The sequence below is a fragment of the Centruroides vittatus genome, unplaced genomic scaffold (assembly GCF_030686945.1).
Source record: "Centruroides vittatus isolate TY-2023 unplaced genomic scaffold, ASM3068694v2 contig_564, whole genome shotgun sequence".
In the NCBI taxonomy this organism is placed as follows: domain Eukaryota; kingdom Metazoa; phylum Arthropoda; class Arachnida; order Scorpiones; family Buthidae; genus Centruroides; species Centruroides vittatus.
This window is the reverse complement of record NW_027122335.1, coordinates 2,121,433-2,141,579: the sequence shown is the minus strand read 5'-3', so window position 1 is coordinate 2,141,579 and position 20,147 is coordinate 2,121,433. Positions and strand designations below refer to the sequence as shown.

Genomic DNA, 20,147 nt, shown 5'->3' with positions numbered 1-20,147 from the left:
GGACTTTTGACAGTGGACCGAGTTTCAAACCGATTTATTTTTGCCTTAATCGTGTTTGTGCATATATTTTAATATCTATATTCAATTAAAATTTAATTGTTTTAATTATTTGTAGTCTGTTTCTTGAGTTATGAATGATTATACAATAAAGTTTACAAAAAAAACTGTTATTGTGAATAAATTATACGTTACAACGATTGCGAACAACATTAAACTTAATTAAAAGATCATTTTAAATAAATTAACGAATAAATGGAAAGTGTTCAAACATCAAATAATTAATTTTCATAAAACATATATTTAGAAGTAATTTCCTATCTTAAAATTCTACTATGGAAATTTTTCAGATATTAATCTGATTGAAAACATTTGACAAATCTTACTGCTAATGGTACAAAATTTTAAAGTACAGGTCCAATGAAAATCAATGTTGAAAAAAAATATCTATATTTAATATAGGAAAATCGAATTAGAGAAAAATGAAATAAATTTCAGATAATAAATTAACGGTGAAGAAGCTGAATGTTATGAAATGGAAAAGCTGAAATGCTAAAGAACATGAATCGTTGGTTAAACATTTTTGTGAGATTATAACTTGGATAAAAGTTTAAATAAACCAGCTACGAGTTGCCCAACTTTCCCGGCAACATTTAAAATTTTGTCGGCGCCATCTGTTATCATATTTTGTTTAAAAACTTTTTATATTTTTAACTATCATAAAATGCAAAAAACTTAATTTGCAGGCTAGGATGGGTTTTATAGAAAGTTGTAAATGCTAATAACGACTAAAATCTTCATTAAGTCCCTGCTGGAGATACACACGACCCTATTATCTCCCCACCCCTCGACCTTTAACCACCAAAAATTTAATAGCATCAATCCCCCTAATAAACAAACCTTCCTACAAAGTTTCAGAAATATTTGACAAAATTCACAGGAGTCAAGCTTCAATGAGAGTGAACAAAATTGTGCCCTCCCACACACACTAATATCCTTACTAGATATAACCCGCCCGAAGTTTTTTACATTTCTCGACGTTTCAAGCTGTCCTAACTCCAAAAAATGTAAAAAATTTTGGGGGGCCAATTTTTGACCGTCCCCACACGTTTCTTATATATAACAACGGGAAAGTAAAACTCATTGTGTCAGCTGCCGAACAAAGTATTTTAGTACTGTGCATTTAAATGCTTTACGCTAATATGTTGAACATCTATATTATCCACACTAGATATATACGTATTATCAAATTGCCGCTTTCATTAATTTCATCTAAAAGTCTACTGTGCAGTGTCAGGAAATCGTCTTGATCCTCATTTCTTTATCTGTTTTAATATCAATTAATTAGATTAAGTAAAGATTTTCGAATTGATATAATTTCAATATTTTAAAACGAATTATAGAAAAAAATACCTTTGCGGAGTATTTAAATTAATCTCAATATAATATACATCATACCAATATTAATCACTCACTATCACATTTTATCTCAACTTTTCCCTTCTAATACAACAGAAATGTCAGAATAAATTACAGTACAAAAAACTAAACCAGCACCTGATCACTCGCTGAGAGATATTTATTCTTAACACAAACGTTTTCAATCCAATCAATGGATCATCATCAGGTAAAATAGAACATTACAAAAATAGAACAACAAGTTCAAAATACAAAAAATATAACGGCTAACCAATATGTAACTAACAGCACAATAACGTTTCGAAATATCAAAAAATTAATAAAAATGCTGCTAAAATTAAAAATAAAATAATAATATATAACAAACAAATAGTGTATACAAAATATTAATACTTCTGCCTTAATAAACAAATTAATAACACTAAATGTTAACACTGCTTAATAAGCTGTACAGAGTTTTTCATTTAACTATACATATTAATAAAGCTACCGTTCTTATTTGAAGTTTATAACTACAAACTTCCATGCGGAAGGAAGCCTCTCGGCATCTCTTGCGTTAATGCAATTCCCTTTAAGCTTGCTTTTATAGATTTCTAATTTTTCGGCCGTTCTTGCCAAGGTCGGGGAGTGTATTTGCTTCAGTATATCTGCTTCATCCCATCTTACTATTGAGCCTTCTGCTTGTGCCATTTGTGACAATACTGTGGCATTAGGGACCCCTCGGCATTGCTTATACGTTTGTCCTTCAAACGCAAAGAAGGATTCGCAGCAAACGAGGTTAACCATCTCTACCAACTCATTAATATGATGTGCTAAAGCAGGGTTTATTCTGGTCAAATAATCCAAAAGTGCTTCTACACAGGATTCAATCTTGATAGAAGGGAACAAATTTTCGTAATCCAATACAGTCCCAACTTCGTCATCAACTAAGTAAACCTCTTGTAGTTCTTTGACTACCGTTACCGGATCCTTAGCCACCAATTCATTGCTTTCCATCTTGGAGGAGATATACTCATGCAACCTTTTTTCAAGGAGAAACGTAGGCGCTTTTCGTTTTTCCACAATAGGTCTGATTTTCTTGCCTTCCTTATGAGTCTTAGCAAAGGCAAATAATCTAGGGGTCCCTGGTCTAGGGTTATGACATTTACTAAAAAAGGTAAGATCTTCGCCAGTTTTGATCCTCCCAGTTTTGTAACCCTTCTATCAATTGCTTCAACTATGTTACTATTTATCTGAATACAATCCGTTTTTATATATTCCTTCAACGCTTCATCGTATGTAGGTTTTTTCATCACAACGATCTGCTTGCTTTTATCCGCTCTTGTTGCGACTAAGTTGTTCTTTAAGTCTCTAAGTCGACTAAGTTGTTCTTAAGTCTCAGAATAAACCCTGCTTTAGCACATCATATTAATGAGTTGGTAGAGATGGTTAACCTCGTTTGCTGCGAATCCTTCTTTGCGTTTGAAGGACAAACGTATAAGCAATGCCGAGGGGTCCCTATGGGAAGCCCAATTTCTGGGCTATTATGTGAGCTTGTTGTTAGTAGGCTTGAGGTTAAAGTTTTGCGTAATTTCAGGAACAGCATCGTATACTACAAAAGGTATGTTGATGATATATTCATAATTTGGAAAAGCAATCGATTAATTGCTAGGTTTATTGACAAGATCAATGATAATGAAGATGGCCTAAGGTTAAAACTAGAGCAAAAAAGCTCTGTTATGATACATTTTTTGGACATTAAGGTTATGTTTAGAGAGGGACGTATATCTACCGGGGTCTTTATTAAACCAACTCATAGCCCACTTTATATTCCGGCTGGCTCTAACGATCCCTATAAATATAAATTAGCAGCGTTTAGAGCGTTAGTTAGGAGGGCTTTTTTATACTGCGAAAGTGTTATGGACAGGGATGCAGAAATAGAAAGAATCACGCAGGTAGCGGAAGCATTGGGCTACAAGAGGAATGTGTTAAAGGGGATTATCAATAAATTAGAAGTTAGTACTGATACAGTACCTGGTCGTGGTCGTGGTCCATCTACATACACGAAATTTACGTACAACAAACACTTAGGAAGCATTATGAAAGAAATCGCAAATATAAAGGATACAAGGATAATCTTAAAAAGAGCTCCGAATCTGTACAGAATTCTTAGAAATGATAAAGGGATAATTAAAAAAGAGGATAGGTCCGGCGTTTATAAGATTCCTTACGAGAATCAGATGTTAGGAATAAATAAAGATTATGTTGGGGTTACTACCAGAAACCTAGGGGTAAGGATAAAAGAGCACAGATATGATGTTAGAAAAGGTTCTAATGCCACAGTATTGTCACAAATGGCACAAACGGAAGGCTCAATAGTAAGATGGAATGAAGCAGATATACTGAAACAAATACACTCCCCGACCTTGGCAAGAACGGCCGAAAAATTAGAAATCTATAAAAGCAAGCTTAAAGGGAATTGCATCAACGCAAGAGATGCCGAGGGACTTCCTTCCGCATGGAAGTTTGCAGTTGTAAACTTCAAATAAGAGCAGTAGCTTTATTAATATGTATAGTTAAATGAAAAACTCTGTACAGCTTATTAAGCAGTGTTAACATTTAGTGTTATTAATTTGTTTATTAAGGCAGAAGTATTAATATTTTGTATACACTATTTGTTTGTTATATATTATTATTTTATTTTTAATTTTAGCAGCATTTTTATTAATTTTTTGATATTTAGAAACGTTATTGTGCTGTTAGTTACATATTGGTTAGCCGTTATATTTTTTGTATTTTGAACTTGTTGTTCTATTTTTTGTAATGTTCTATTTTACCTGATGATGATCCATTGATTGGATTGAAAACGTTTGTGTTAAGAATAAATATCTCTCAGCGAGTGATCAGGTGCTGGTTTAGTTTTTTGTATTATTTTCTGCTGAGCACGCTGTAGGTTGTTTATATTAAATTACAGTATTTGAAATTTCACAATTCCACAAGCCAAATAAACACATACATAACGAACAATCATGCTAAAACTTAAACGTTCTAACTTAATATAATCTCTTTCTAAACTACAATAAATTGACTCTCAAAATTTTTTCTGATTCAATTAAATAAATGACAACAGAATTTTAATATTCAATATATCATTGATCTTTTACTGTAGAATATTAACTGTAAAAAAAGAGCAAAAACAAAACAACTAGAAGCACTTAATTTGTTTAGAAGTTTGTAGAAGAAAAATGTAAATTATTATTTTGTTTAATTATTATTCCTTTGTGTCCTTTCTATCTTAATTTAAAATTTATTTTGTATACTAGTACTTTTTATATATTAACAGGTTATTACTTTTTATATATTAACAATATATTCCAGTAAAATAAGTCCTGTTAATATATAAAAAGTACTAGTATACAAAATAAATTTTAAATTATTTTGTTGTTTGAATCTTTTCTTCCAATGTTTCCACCTTTAAAGATGCATTAGATTTAAATGTAAATCAAAATAATGTCATTTGGATGAATGGAAAGCATTTTTAGCTGGCTGCCTGTTTGTTCATTCTTTGATTTCTTACTTTTAATACACATTAAAATTTGTTCAGATTGTAATATATACCATATTTAATACTAACTGTATTGTACAATAGCTTAAAAATGTTGATATGAAGGTAAAATAGAATTTACTGCAGAGATGAGCTCATTTTTAAATTCATGCTAAATACATCAATCAATATAAATAAATTATTTTCTAATTTAATTGTTATTTCTATATATAAGTAGGTTAATTTTGTCTTACTCCAAATTTCATTCACACTTTGATATCATTTGATCTAATAATACCAAATTATGAATGATAATGCAATAATAATCACAAAAAATTTCATTTATTTATCTGATAGAGTTTGAAAAGTCTTGATTATAGAAAGAGAATTTCTGTTTTTGCTTTGTCTAAGAAAATATGAGAGATGAAATTTTTATAAAATAAGTTTAAATAATATAAAAATAATTAGTTTTACAATTTTATTTAGTTTAATATGAATTATTACGAATTACAAAATACTAGGAAATGAATGAATCTCACAAGACTTAACACATGTGAAAATACTACAATGTACATAAATGCTCAGAATATCAATAATTCTCTTAAAAGTCCCCACCCTTTCCAAAATTTCCACCTCCACTGTAACTGCTTTGGTAATTACCTCCTCCAAATCCACCTCTATTAGAAAAACCACCACCCCTTCCTCCACCAGCACCTCTGTTGAAACCGCCCTGAAAACCTCTGTCTCCATCAGATCCATAACCTCCATATCCTCCTCCTCCACCACCACCACCTCCGTACCCTCCACTTCCATATCCACTTCCTCCACCTCCACCTCTAGATCCATAGCCACCTCCAAATCCCCTATCATTGTTGCCACCACCAAATCCTCTGTCGTTCCCACCTCCAAATCCTCTGTCGTTTCCACCTCCGCCAAAACCTCCTCCATTTCCACCACCAAATCCTCTGTCATTTCCACCTCCACCGAATCCTCTATCATTGCCACCAAAATTTGAACGGAAATTTCCACCACCACCCATACTACTCCACCCTCGATAACCACTACTTCTATTAAATCCTCTAGAGTTATTTCCACTTCCAAATCTTTTGTTGTATCCACCACCACCACCACCTTGAAGTTTGTTTCCTCCACCAGAAGAAAAGTTTTGATTTCCTCCAAAATTATTACGAAAACCTCCTCCATAGCCTCCTCCTCTTCCTCTTCCAGTACTGAAACTGCCTCCACCTCTTGTGGAACTCAATCGAGGTTGTTTTCTTGGAGGTCCTGAGGGCATGGGCCTAAAAAATACAATAATAATTTTTTTAATATCTTAAATTTAATATTTTATAAAAACAAATTATCTTTATTCTTTGTTTAATTCTATTAAAAAAAAAAACTCTGATTTGTTTTATTTGGGAATTAATTTGAAATATTTTTGGGAATTTTGAATTTAGATTGTTAATAGTATTAAATATTCAAGTCACAGAAGTAATGTTTCAAACAATAAATTTATAAATATACAAACATAAAATGTTTGTTTTATAATAACAGTAATTAATTTGATCAATTTATATTTTTACAAAAAGCTCAAATTTAACTAATCAAAATCAATAATTTGAATTTTAAAATTACAACTTACATTTTATCAACAGTAGAATCTGAGTTACATTTTCCAAATTGTGCAGCATTCAAATTACATAATTTCTTCACAATATCTATTAGTTGGCCTATTTCTGCAGGAATGTCTGCTAAAATTTCTGGATCACTAGCTACATTCATCACTGCTGTTTCAACAGCTGGTTGCAATGCTACAATCTTGGCAGCTACAGCTGGTGCCATCTTCAAATTAATCCTTAAAATAAATTTATATTGAATATATATGATTTAAAAACAATTTACTTACTTATAAAATCATTTATTTTCAAGACCAATTGTTATTTTAAATAAAAATCTTAATAGAAGCTAAACTTTAAGCAATGATATAACTCATTACCCGTTTACAGTATGTCTTGATAAATAGTAGATCTTGCACGTTAATAAAAACTTTCATTTTGCAGTTAATTGTTACTTATATACGAATATCATTTTGCCATTACTTATCTCCAATAAAGTGAACCTTATATTATTGGTTATAAAGCAGCATCAATGAAACCAGTTCTAAATCACAAGAACAATTTTTCTCACTATGAAAAAAGTGCATTTTGATAAAATAACTTATAAAGCTAGAACTATATTGTAATATTCAGTCTATGTTTACTGTCCTATTCTAAATTTGCATATCTCAAATGATGAATAATACACTCAAAATTCATATTATTTACATAAATTACATAAGCAACACAAGATTACAGAAAATTCCATTTTACATACACTGTCTGGAAAGTTTTGGGACTGATTTGTTTTTCAAAGAGACAAGTAATGTTATGTATCTGATTACTGTCTAATCTTTTCAGAACTGAGAAAAGAACTGACAACAGAATTCTGTTGTCAGTTCTTTTTCTATACTGTATTTGTAAAAGTATTATTATTTTTGTCTTTGCTTGTCAAAAAATTTGTGATTGAGCAAATCAAAGTAATTGTAAACAGCTACAGAAACTTACAATACCATGAAAATTCTGTATGGAGATGATTGTTTAGTTTGTTCAAAGATGTTTTTGAGTGTACAGATTATTTCAATAAAGGGGCAATTACTTGATGATGATGCAAGAGAAGATCGTCTGACCACAAGTTTGGCAGATATGAAGATTGAAAAGATTTGTGATCTGCTCCCATCAGCACAACTGTGACTTCCTGCTTCTACATTGGTGTGCTGAAACATGTTTGTAACAGTATTTGGTGTGTTTGCCCTGAAAAATGGAAAGCAAAAGATTTTTTCCCTGCTCCATGATAATGTGCAGTCCATTCAGTTGGAATTATGCAGCAGCTTTTTAGCTTGAAAACAAGTCCTTACAATATCTGCCAGATCTTGTGCCATGTGCTTTTTTCTTCTTTCCACAACTCAAGATGCACATGAAAGGTAAATGGTATGACGATTTCAAAGACATTTAAACCAATATGAAAGGAGAACTGAAGGTTATAAAAGAAGAATTTTCAAGTAGCTTTCAGTGGTTCTATGAATGTTTGTGTGTGTGTGTGTGTGTGTGTGTGTGTGTGTGTGTGTGTGTGTGTGTGTGTGTGTGTAAGTAATAGAAATTTATATATCAAGATATATATATTTCAGCTTATTGTTAGAATAGTTTGGCTAGATATTTGCTGGCACAATTTTAGATTTACAAAATTCTAACTACATTTCATGTATATACAGAATATGTCAGCCTAAGAATATGGTATTACCTGGATAAATGTAATGAAGAGTATAATAGGATAGAATTTTATCATGATTAAACAATAGCATGCAATATATAATTTATATAGATATATTCTGTGATAACAAAACATCTTGTTGGGTGATAGCATCATATGTGAACAGTCTCTTACATAAATTTCATCAAGACAACTAAAAATATACACATCTCATTGGGACAGATGATCTCTTGTAGCCAGAGACCAAACCAAATAATAGAATGAATTAACTATGTTTGGCATTAGTATGAAAATATAGTCTGCAGTTTTACTTGTTTTCTAAAAATAAACTATTATATTAATGAGCAAAATTTTGTCTTAATTAAAAAATTTCATATCTGCAACATGAATTGATGATCTTCACATTACTCAACCAACATTCTTTACTCACTTGTGCCATACAAAAACAGTGATTAATGAGCCCAAGTATTCATCAAATATACTCAATTCACTGTTTATGTAATTAAACTAAATTGATATTTAAATGAACTGTGCTAACCATACCTTTTTTTTTTAGCAAGCCCATTATGGATGGTCTGGCCCACAACTGGGTAGCTTGGTGGCAAGAGACAGGATCCAATATACCCAAACAGACCACCCCAAAAAAATTCATGGGCTTTTTCAACCCATCCAATCCAGATCCAATCCTAGGCCCCCCCAAAAGCAGTAAGCTGCCACCTTAACTGGTCAACCATCCAGTTGACCAAAAAAACCACACTAGTTCATTAGAATAGCAGATAAACTGTTCTGCTTCTGGTTGCAAAACTGGTGATCTATTTTCAATACAATACAGAAAATATGATTTATAATTTTTGCTTAATTTTTATAAAAATTTATTTATTGAGTTTTATAATTTTTCTGAACTGATTATATTTTAATAAATATTAGACAGAACTTACTCTTATTCCTTCAGTATTTTGGAAAATAAAAGATAATTTTGATTATGACAGACCTATCAGAGCCACATGGAATGTAATCCACAAATACTGTGTATATGGTTATTAAGTTTTCACAGTTGCAGAACAACTGTTTCTATTAAGTATACCATTATTTAAGTAGATTATAATAATGAAAATATAATAAAATATATTTATCGATATTTTTTTGTTTTTATTTTTTAATGTGATTATATATTACTATCAGAAGACAGACAATTTATTTACATTTTCTCATTTTAAGTATCTTAAACTTATGTTAATTCATATTAATTGTCATATTAACATATCATCTTTAACAATAGATAAAAAATAAATAAAAATATTTCATACCATCTATCTAATTGAACAACTCCATTTATCAATTCTATCCTGTTACAACCAAACAATAAAAGATGAAGAGGTGTCACCATGGTCATTTGTTTACAAGAAACTGCTCTGGTACGAATCTAGAATATTAAATACATAGGTTTAATTAAAATTTAATGTCAAAGTAAATTTAAATTTATATAAAAATATATTAAAAAATTTTTAAAGAATATACCAATTTTTACAATAACATTGATTTTTTTAATGTTTACAACTCAAGTTAGAAATCAAATTACATTGGAAATGATTAGTAAGAGAACTTTTGCATTCATTCACTAATCATCTAATCAAAAAGTACTTTCAGCATTATTATTTACATAGAATTATTATACATATACAGGGTTCCTACTCAAATTTTTGTTTTCATTTCCATGAATTTCCCTGACCAAGTTTGTATAAAATTCCCTGACCCTCATATTATGGCATATTGACAAAACAAAACATTTGATTTACTATGCACACATGCTAATGTTTCTCCAACTTTTTAATTATTTATTTTTCTAATTAACAGTTATATATTTTTTTATAATTGCTAAATTATTAAAACTAAAAATAAAATGTTTTATTAAATTTAGTAGTTTATTCTATTATTAATCGACAATCATAAATATGCATGATTTTGAAAAAAGCCATTATTTATTAAATTTATCCCTTAATAAATTTCCTGAACTTTATAAAATATTAATAAACTTGAAAAATGATAAATAATTTTAATTTAAATGGTATTATTTATCATTTTTTGTAAATTTTGTCTTGAAAATATTATGCACCCCAAGTTGTATTGCACCACATTACTTCTTACTGCCTGCAGACAGTTACACTTAATCAAGCATATTGTCAGCAAAAAAAAAAAAAAAAAAAAAGACAACCAAGGAGGAAAATTCCCTGACTTTTTCTGAACACTAAAGAAAATCCCCATTTTTCCTGACTTTCCAGGTGCATAGGAACCCTGCATATAATTTTATAGTGAGTGAAGTTAAAAATAAAAGTACAGGGATAAAATAATTATATAAATTTTTCTCAACAAAAAATAATCTTACCTTTTCTCCAAAAACAAAAAATGGACTAGGAAAAGAACTGGGAAGATTTGTGCAATTCACTGATGATTTATGAATTAAAGCTGCTTTTCCTTCTGTAGTAAGAACTTTCCTTTTCTCTTTATGATAGCAGACATTAGGATAATATCCCATTACCAGTAAAGCAACCAACTGTAATGATTGATTTTATAAATAAAATACACTGAATGTAATATATTAGTCTGAATATAATGCAATATTAAAATTTTAAACTTAGGAATCTGTCTGCTTATTATTTGAAATTTTTAACATTGATTATTATTATTGCTTTTGTAAAGATAATGATGTTTGTATTTTTCACAGCAATTAAAATTATGAATCAAAAATATTTAAACAGGATAAAAATGTTTCAAAAACTACTTTATTCCATTTTTCATTATTTACCACTAGTTTTAAATGAAATAAATGCAATCTAAATTTGGTTACATTTTAAAAAATTATTCTAAAACCAACTTCATTCCTATATTATTGAAATAAATAATGTAATTTCTTGCAGATAATCCAATAGGATACATCCTAAAGAAACTTGTTAGAACATGAAAAATACCTTTGCATAATTTGTCCCACTGGATACCTTATAACTCATTCATTGAGAGCAGTTTAGAAGGCATCATTTTAAACATTAATACAATCTTGTTTCTCTATTTCATTACATCATAAATGCAACTTTTAAAAAAAAGAAGAAAAAAAATAAACAATGGGAATACTGAGAGGAAACCTAACCTGTATGTGTCCAAGATACAAATGACAGAATGATATCATCATCCAATCAAAAATATTTTATCCCTTGGAAATCAACTTGTTTAAATCAAAGACACACCTCATATGATAAAATAGTCAAGGTAGAGAGACACAAGATGTTTTCTGAACAGAAAATGCACTTTAAATAAGCAATTATTTTATTATGACACTGTCACGATGCTGGGCTGCAATTTTTAATCATATTTTTAAATTTATTTATTTTAAAATATATGCTCGCCACTTTCAAATTAGCAGTGTTTTGCCTCTGTACATCATACTTTTCCTTTAGCAACTGAGTAAGACTAGTCATGTATCGAACTTCTTTCAGGAAAAAATTTTTGAATTCAAATTACAGAACATTTGCATTGGTAATTCGTATATAGTTAATTGGGACCTCCTGTCCATGATTTCTATATCCAGTATCGTCTTTCAGCTAACTCCATTCTTGAGATTAAGAAAAGACAGACAAATGGATGAATGACAGTGGGTGTTTATAGGTCTACAATATTTCAAACTGCAGCCCAACAACAGAAAAAATAAAATTATTTATTACCAAAAGAGGGCTAAAAACAGAGTTTAACACTACTCATCTTCTCTGTTTCTGCATGCAGCATAAGCCAATTAGAACAATCACTTGCAAATACAGTGGGTGGCCAAATTATTATACTCAAACAAAAATTTGTCACTATCTGTGAAAGTGGTGGCTGTAATTAATTTATTATTGGAAGAATGTTATTGTTTTTTAATTTACTGATTAGCCACTATATCTGGCAACCTATTCATCAGTGTGGTAACACAAATATTTTTTTTTTTTCCCTTCTTTCAAAATGGTGGCCACTAGTGTCAGTGCATGTCAAAAATTTTACTGTGCTGGCTTGTGAGAAGTCTTCGAAAAAAATCTTGGCTTCAGTGTTATCGACTTATTATTCAGTAAGTATTAGATTTTTTACATTTAGGATTATTCTAATAATTGATCAATGCATTGTGGCCATGTTTTAATTAGTTTATTTTTTTTGAGGGGTTGTCGACCAACCTAACCTAAAAATGTTTATTAACAGATATGGGGAAGTGTGCTGGCCTCACATCAAGGAAAAAAGCACGGATTTCAACAATGTTACAGCATTGTCAATATAACCAGTGTCAAATTGCTGATTTGTGTAATGTATCACAGTCCAGTGTGCGTAATCTCAAGCAAAAACTGGACGCAAAAATACCAATCAAGGCGGATCGAGTTGGTAAATGCAGTCGAAAACGCATTACACCACCTTGAACTGAGCAAGAAATACGTCGCATTACACTTGAAAACCGCCGAAAGCCTCGGCTCATTATAAAAAAAATTCTTAATTGAAAACAGAGTACAAATATCGGTGTGAACTCTCAGGCAAAGATTTGTAGAGATGGGACTGAAATGTTGTCGACCACTAAAAATCCAAAACTCACTCTGCCATGAAGGCCAAACATCTGGCCTGGGCCAAGGAGCATTGACACTGGACACAGGAAAACTGGAGCAAGGTTTTTATAACCCTAATACAAGAATACACATGTTTAGAGTATTTTTCTTTATAAATTTATACAAAAAACAATTTCTTGCAGGTTTGTTTCTTGGACGAGTCATCAATACAGATTCTTCAAGACAAAACCGAGTTTGTTCTGCATGAAAAATTTAATGAAGACTGCATTGTGGAACTAGTAAAGCATTCTGCTTCAGTGATGATATGATCTGTCATCAGCAGCAAAGGGACTGGAAGGCTGTATATTGTCCAAGGAACTATGCATCAGGATCAGTATAAGAAAGTTCTGGAGGAAAAACTGATCCCACAGACAGCAGAATGGTTCCCTAATAGGAATTTTATATTCATGCATGACTCTGCACCCTGTCATAAAGCCAAATCTATCACAGAATACCTAAAAACAATCAGATCACCCTGTACTGGCTGGGAAACTCGCCTGACTTGAATCCTTTAGAAAATGTGTGGGCAGTCCTGAAAACTGAAAGTTCAAGAGATAAAATTATAACAAACAAAAGAGAACTGATTGAGAATATCATTAGAGTAAGGCACAACACTCCAAAACTCCAAGAAGTAGCCATATCATGCATTGAAAGCATGCCACGCCGTGTTCAAGCCATCATAGAAGCTAACGGCAGAGTAACCAAATACTGAATAATATGTATTTCTCTTTTAGTACACTATTCAACCTATCTACACATGTTTAATTTTTATTCCTAAATACACTTACTAGTATAAAAACGATACATAACAACTTTAGAAACCATAAAACTATTGTATTTCATAACTTAAACTGACAAAATACAAAGAAATAGTTATGAGTATAATAATTTGACCACCCACTGTGTCATTCAAACATCACCAAGATCATTATATTATTCAAATAATGTAGCATAAAAAAGAACACTATGCAACACAACCAATTCACAAATATTTTTAGATGTAAGGAAACATCCTAAATTGTACTATAAAACTAAAAAATAATAAGAATCATTGCTATAACTAAGCTAATAGTCATATTTATTTTATAACTTTACATTTATAGATGCCATTATTTTATTTAACTGTCTAAATGTATTGTTGTTCAGGAAAAGGAAACTGAAGAGTGACTGAAATGTGTTTTCTGCCATAAATATTTTTGAGCAGAAAATATCCAATATATTCCTACCTTCAGTCTATCCAACAGCATATCTCAATTACTGTTTAGAAAGTGTTACACAAAACTTTTATTTTACTGTAGTCTTCTAATTTGAAAGTTATTTACTATTTTGAATTTTATACAAATATCACTTTAATTAACATAAAACTAATTTCTATAAGTTTAGAAAATGGATAAAACTAAAATTGTGCAATTACATTAGACTATTCTTTTAAATGTATATAATTGTTTTTAGCAATGAAAAGAGCAGAATTTATAGCTTATTATTATAATATGATGATGCCACATCATACGTTAACTACTAAAGTTCTCTAAAATGATATTATATAGGGATAATCAGAAGAAATTTATCAGCTTTTAAAATATATATTCAAACGGGAGTGTCTACTAATATCAATTAAAGCATGGATTGAATGTAAAAAAATTAAATGAGAGAGAACTAACAACAAGATACAAGTATACATGACTTGGTGGTTTCAAAAGAGAGGAAAAAATTTGCAATTGCAGAAGAATATGTCTGCAGTAGTGTTAGAAAATATAAAATGTTTTTGTATTTTCTAAAACTGACCTTAGTAACAGACAAAAAGGCTATTTAATGCATAATGCATAATTTAATTTATAATACAATTTTAAGAATGGCATATAACCTTCATTTTCTTTCAAACTGCTTTTTAAACAGATAATCTATGGGTTAACAGCACAAAATTACTGTACTATAAATTAATATTTAAATATTTGTAAAATAAAATAAGTTTTTATTAACTTATTGCATATTTCTAAGGAAGAAATCCAAGCTATAAAATCTATCATTATATCATTAGGATTTTGATATTAAAATAAGTTGGATAAATATTGCACACTTATGAAAAGAATGACAATTATAGTAAGTAAGAAAATATTCTAAAATCTATAAAGTATGTAAGAAAAAATAATCATTGGATTTAAACCAAAACAATAATATTTTTGTTTACAATGCCAATATAACAATTGGTATAATTTAAACAGAGTGAATATTAACTTTAGAATGATCAAACTTGAAAAATTTAACACAGTTATACATAATGTGGTTAATATAGTCAAACCTCAGATTTCAAACAAATCAGTTCACAAACAGAATTTCAAATTCATAATTGCACCAGTTGTTGTACAATAATTCAGTTGCTGAACAAGCTACTCGACAAGAACTGGCCACAGATTAGAGAGACCTAGTCAACTCCCTGTACTTCCTATATTAAAGAAAGTCAACAGCCCAACCAACCAAGACAGTACTACTGATTCAGAAATTAGTAATGCTGAGTGGCATCACAACTCAACGACATTGCTATTTAAATTACATTTCAGTGCACATGCAGGAAAGTTAGTACAGCGGACCCCCAATATAACGAGCATGTCAGGCGAAAAACAACACCCACGTTATAAGGTGAACTGTGTTATACCAAGCAGTGTGGTGGTGACACAATAAATTTACTCAGAATGATTTGAACTATATACTGAAACCTCCCATCAACTACATACATATTATGTATTTTAATAAAAAACCCAATTTATTTATTAAGTGTTTTATTAAAATTCACATAACATAGTTATACATCTTAATAAGTACATACTGTATAATTGTTACTGTACATACTGTAGCTTGTCTTTTCTTTTACTCATCATGCATACAATAATTAAACACTATTCAAAATACATGCAGGAACTCAATATGCAGTAACAATAAAATGTGCTACTCACTAACGCCGCACGGACCTGTATATACGTGTTTGAGCTTACAGTGTCGTGAATATCGCCCACGCTATAACTGAGTGCATGGTATAGCAAGCAGCGCTATAATGAAGGTCCACTGTACTTCCATTTTTTGGTATACACTGCAGGAGAATTTAAATTAATTGATTAAAACCATATTAATTGACATTCATGTGGTATAAATTGCATCCAAGAATTCATGTTCAAAAGATTAAAATGAATGAAACTGTCTTTCTTATTTATAACTTTATTCCATTGGTATGTTAGGATACATTGCATTTCTAAGCATTTTTAATAATGGAATACTGCTAAGGTAAAAAAGGCTTTATTTTGAGGATCAGAAAAGGATTAATCCATTTTATATTGTTTCTTATGGGAATATTAGTTTAGGTTTTCAAACAACTTTTAGGAATGAGTTGTGTTTGAAAACCAAGGTTTGAATGTTTAGAAATTCAAAAATATTCATTAGATTTAAAACAAATTGTTACAATAGCATCTTTTATATTCATAGTTTCCCCATAAGATACCTGAAAATATTTATTCTATGAATTTAAAATAGTACCTGCTTCTTATACTAATAGAATTTATAACTGCTGCTTAAAATTAAGACTAAAACTTAAAAATAAATTTTATATCAACATCAATAAAAAAACAAATAAAAATGTTAACATTTACCATGTCAAGTTTTGCATCAGGACCATTAAAAACATAATACTGTTCAGCAGTACTGCCTTCAGGAAAACCAGCAGATGATAATAATTCTTTCAATTGATTCTACAAAAATATTTATTATTACATACATACATATAATTCATTACTGCATAACTTAAATATAAATAAAAAAGTGAAAATTACCTTTGCATCATAAGTAACTCTTAAAGTTGGTAGAGATAAAGAATATTGTTCACAAAATGCCATTTCTGCTTGTTCACCTTGCATATGAGACTCTTCCCACTGAATAAATGCATTTAACATAGTTACATGATCACTCCATCTATCTCCACAAAAACGTCGATGTACCCAGGCCAATCTCTTTGGAAAAGGGGTATCAAAAGGTTCAGGAAATGTACTGCTGTGGGCTGCTATTGTGCATAAAGGATCACCCAATCTAAAAATTCATCAAAAATAATTGGTTTTTTAAATATAAATCATAAATGTGAAACACAGTCAAATTTAATCCTAATTGATAATTAAAACTAAAAAAATTATTTAGACTATTGAATTATTTAAGTTTTAAACAAATTAACATTTGTTTAAAAATTTTAATTTCAGAATTTTTTAAAACTGAATTATAAAAAGTACTGTTTGCCAATACTTATTATATATAATTTCTCTAGAATGTTAAAAATAATAACTAATACATAAAATCATCATATCTATGAAAAAAGTGTGTGTGGTTTTTATAATAAAAATTGAAAAACTGCAGAAATTTTTATATGATTTATTCATTAAAATAAGCACCTTTACAATTTACAACTCTTTCCTAATGAGATACAAGTTTGTAAATACCACTTTTATAAAAATATTTTGTCTTTAGAAGTAAAAATCTAGCAATCTATGCTTCAATGTGAAATTGTCTGTTTCATATGTGATCATCTAGTATAAAGAAAAGCTGATAATCACTTGGAGAAATATCAAAAGAATATGAAGAATATTGTGAAAGGTTTTGCAGTATGTCTTGTGCTGTCCTGTATAAATAGCACTTTTTACCAATTAAATGTTTCTATCTTGGTCCTGACTGTTTCTGAAGTAACAATCCTGCACACAGTCAAGTTGGATCAAGTAGATCTCAAATTAAATTGTTTGGCCTGATGGCAAAAAAAATAAATAAATAAATCTCAAACTCAGTGAATGAAGCAGTGCCTTTGAAGTGTGCAGTACTGGATAATTTGGCAAGAATCAACAATAAGCTCACTTCCTGTTAGAGTACATTATCCATTTTTCATCACAAATGAACAAGCAATCCAAAAATGGCTCATTTTTTATGACACAAAAAAGTAAAGAATAAATTGATAGTCTTTGAAGTTTATTGTCACCTGATAGTGCTTGTGAAATCCACTTGCTTAGCTTGCATAATTTTTCCAGTTGATACAAATGTAAATGAAGTGTTTCATCATTTATGTTAAATATTTAACATAAATGATTAATAGTCACTGACATGTTAATCTAGAATAATTTTCAACAGCAGTTATAATTCATCATTATCAATTCTGAACTTGATACTTCAAGTGATTCATCATTTAAACATTATAAACCTTAATACCTTAAACCTTATAAACTGTTCAATACCTTCTGATATAACATCTTTTCCAAATGTACTTTACAACTCTTCTGCTGCCTTCAAACTGAGTTTAAACTCATAAAGCGAGCAAGTTCAAATTACATCAGGTTCAACTGACATTTCAAAAGTATTTCAGAAAAATTGTACACACCAAAGTAAAGTGCACCAACTGATTGATTTGAATCTGTGCTTTATGACACACACAAGTCATTGCCACAAACTCTGCCAAAAGCCATGCAAACTTTTTTGGTTACCTGATAATTCAATTTTACAATATAAACACACCTCCAAGTCCAATTGTTAAATTAAAGTCAAATGATTGCAAGATTACATCAGGCTATATTAGTGCTACTATTAATAATTAAATACTATGTAATTTGGCTTAGAGGTAGACTTTAGGTACTATCTCTTACTAAATTTAATAATTATAATTAAATTATTATTATTTTATTAATTAATTTAGAAGGTTCTAGAAGAAAAGAATTGGTCCAGAGTAAGACTGAAACCCACAACTGCTGCTTACTTTGCAGATGCATTGCCAGTAAAATTAATAGGTCTGAATATGAAGATCAGACAGAGTTCAGACTAGCCTAACCAGCAATGTATCCACATGGTAAGTGGCAGTTGAGGATTTCAGTCTCACTCTGGGTCAATTCTTTCTTCCAGAATCTAGGTGTGAAACATGATTCAGTATTCTAATACTTTATAGGATGTTTATGGTTCAGAAGTTATGAATTAGTTAACATGTTAACAGAGTTATACTGTACATCACCACCTATGAGTCTAAACATGATTTTGCAACATACTAAAACTCAATCAATTCTACAATTTACAGAAATGTTTAAAACATTACTAAGAATGTGCTGTAATCTATTCATTGTTTTCTTTAAAAAATAAAGATAAAATTTACAATAAACTTTTATTGTATCTCTATTTTTCTAACAAATTTCTTTCTTGCTATGTATTATTTATATAAATAATGTTTGTGGCATTGCATGAAGATCTTCATGCAATGCCACAAACATTACATTACAAAGCACATACAAAGCTACTGTTTGTTAACAGCCATATTAAGAGTTAAAACAAACTTTTCATTTAATCGCTTAGTAGTTGAACAGTAAAGAAACTATAGTTTGAATTTTGAAACTAATTCCAATAAAGATTTTAAATTTAGAATCATACATTGATAGCAAAAAACTAATCATCTCATCTTGCAATTAGAATATAAAGATCTGTTTAATGCTTAAGCGATGTTATTAACGATGAAAAGTCATCAAAGAATAAAACAAAAATTCATTTAAATAATTTTCTGTAAATGAGAAAGAATGTGCAAACATGTGTGTTTTCAAAGAAATCAAGGTAAATTGTAATAATAATATATGTAATCCAGAGATTAAAAAATGGATTATAATGAATAATAGTATTAAAACTACAAATATCAAATATATTGCATTATAATAAAAATATAAAATGTGCATTATATAAATGCAATTAATAAATAATAAAAATATTAATAGAATTTTTAAACTACATACATTAGTGGTTCTCAAACTTTACAATCCTAAAAATTACTGCAGAACCTCAAAGAGTTTCTGTATCTGTGGATTTACTGTATTAAAAAACTTACTAAACACAAAAATATTTTTTAAAAAGAAGAATCACTAGTTTTTCAAAATTTTTATGAAGAAAATAAATAATATTTTGTTTAATAAATTATTTATTTTCAAATATATTATTCAAAAATTTATTTATTATCACTATTTTTGAAAAAATGGTGATAAATAAATAAATATATACTAATAAATAAATTATTATTTTTTAGCAAAAAGAACAGCATTGTATTCTTGCAAAGTTCTTTAATATCTAGCTTAACACAAAATAGCTGAATGCATATCCATTTCTGTATTTAATCTATTCAGATATTTTTGTTTATTTGAAATTCATAAAGAAAATTCACTTCAGAGACATGCAGTAATGAAAAATGAAGGCATATTTTAACAGCTTTTTCTGATAATTGTAGAAATTCTATTTTAATACTACACCAAAATGTT

At 29.5% G+C, this 20,147-nt stretch overlaps 2 protein-coding genes across 3 annotated transcripts in view; one reads left to right on the top strand and one right to left on the bottom strand.

Moving 5' to 3' along the window:
- Positions 1 to 3,161: 3,161 nt before the first annotated feature.
- Positions 3,162 to 3,944, top strand: LOC136978937 (uncharacterized). The gene has a single exon (XM_067274773.1). It carries the CDS (start codon positions 3,162 to 3,164, stop codon positions 3,942 to 3,944), a length of 783 nt encoding a protein of 260 aa, XP_067130874.1.
- A 1,459-nt stretch (positions 3,945 to 5,403) lies between these two features.
- Positions 5,404 to 20,147, bottom strand: part of mle (maleless) — a 121,404-nt gene continuing 106,660 nt past the window's right edge. For both annotated transcript variants that reach the window (XM_067274812.1, XM_067274814.1), the window contains 6 exons: positions 16,671 to 16,923; positions 16,491 to 16,589; positions 10,626 to 10,793; positions 9,550 to 9,665; positions 6,579 to 6,791; positions 5,404 to 6,237 (listed from right to left, as the gene is read on the bottom strand). In XM_067274812.1, coding sequence (XP_067130913.1) covers positions 5,541 to 6,237; positions 6,579 to 6,791; positions 9,550 to 9,665; positions 10,626 to 10,793; positions 16,491 to 16,589; positions 16,671 to 16,923 — 1,546 coding nt within the window. In that variant the 3' untranslated portion in view covers positions 5,404 to 5,540. The remainder of the gene's footprint in view (positions 6,238 to 6,578; positions 6,792 to 9,549; positions 9,666 to 10,625; positions 10,794 to 16,490; positions 16,590 to 16,670; positions 16,924 to 20,147) is intronic.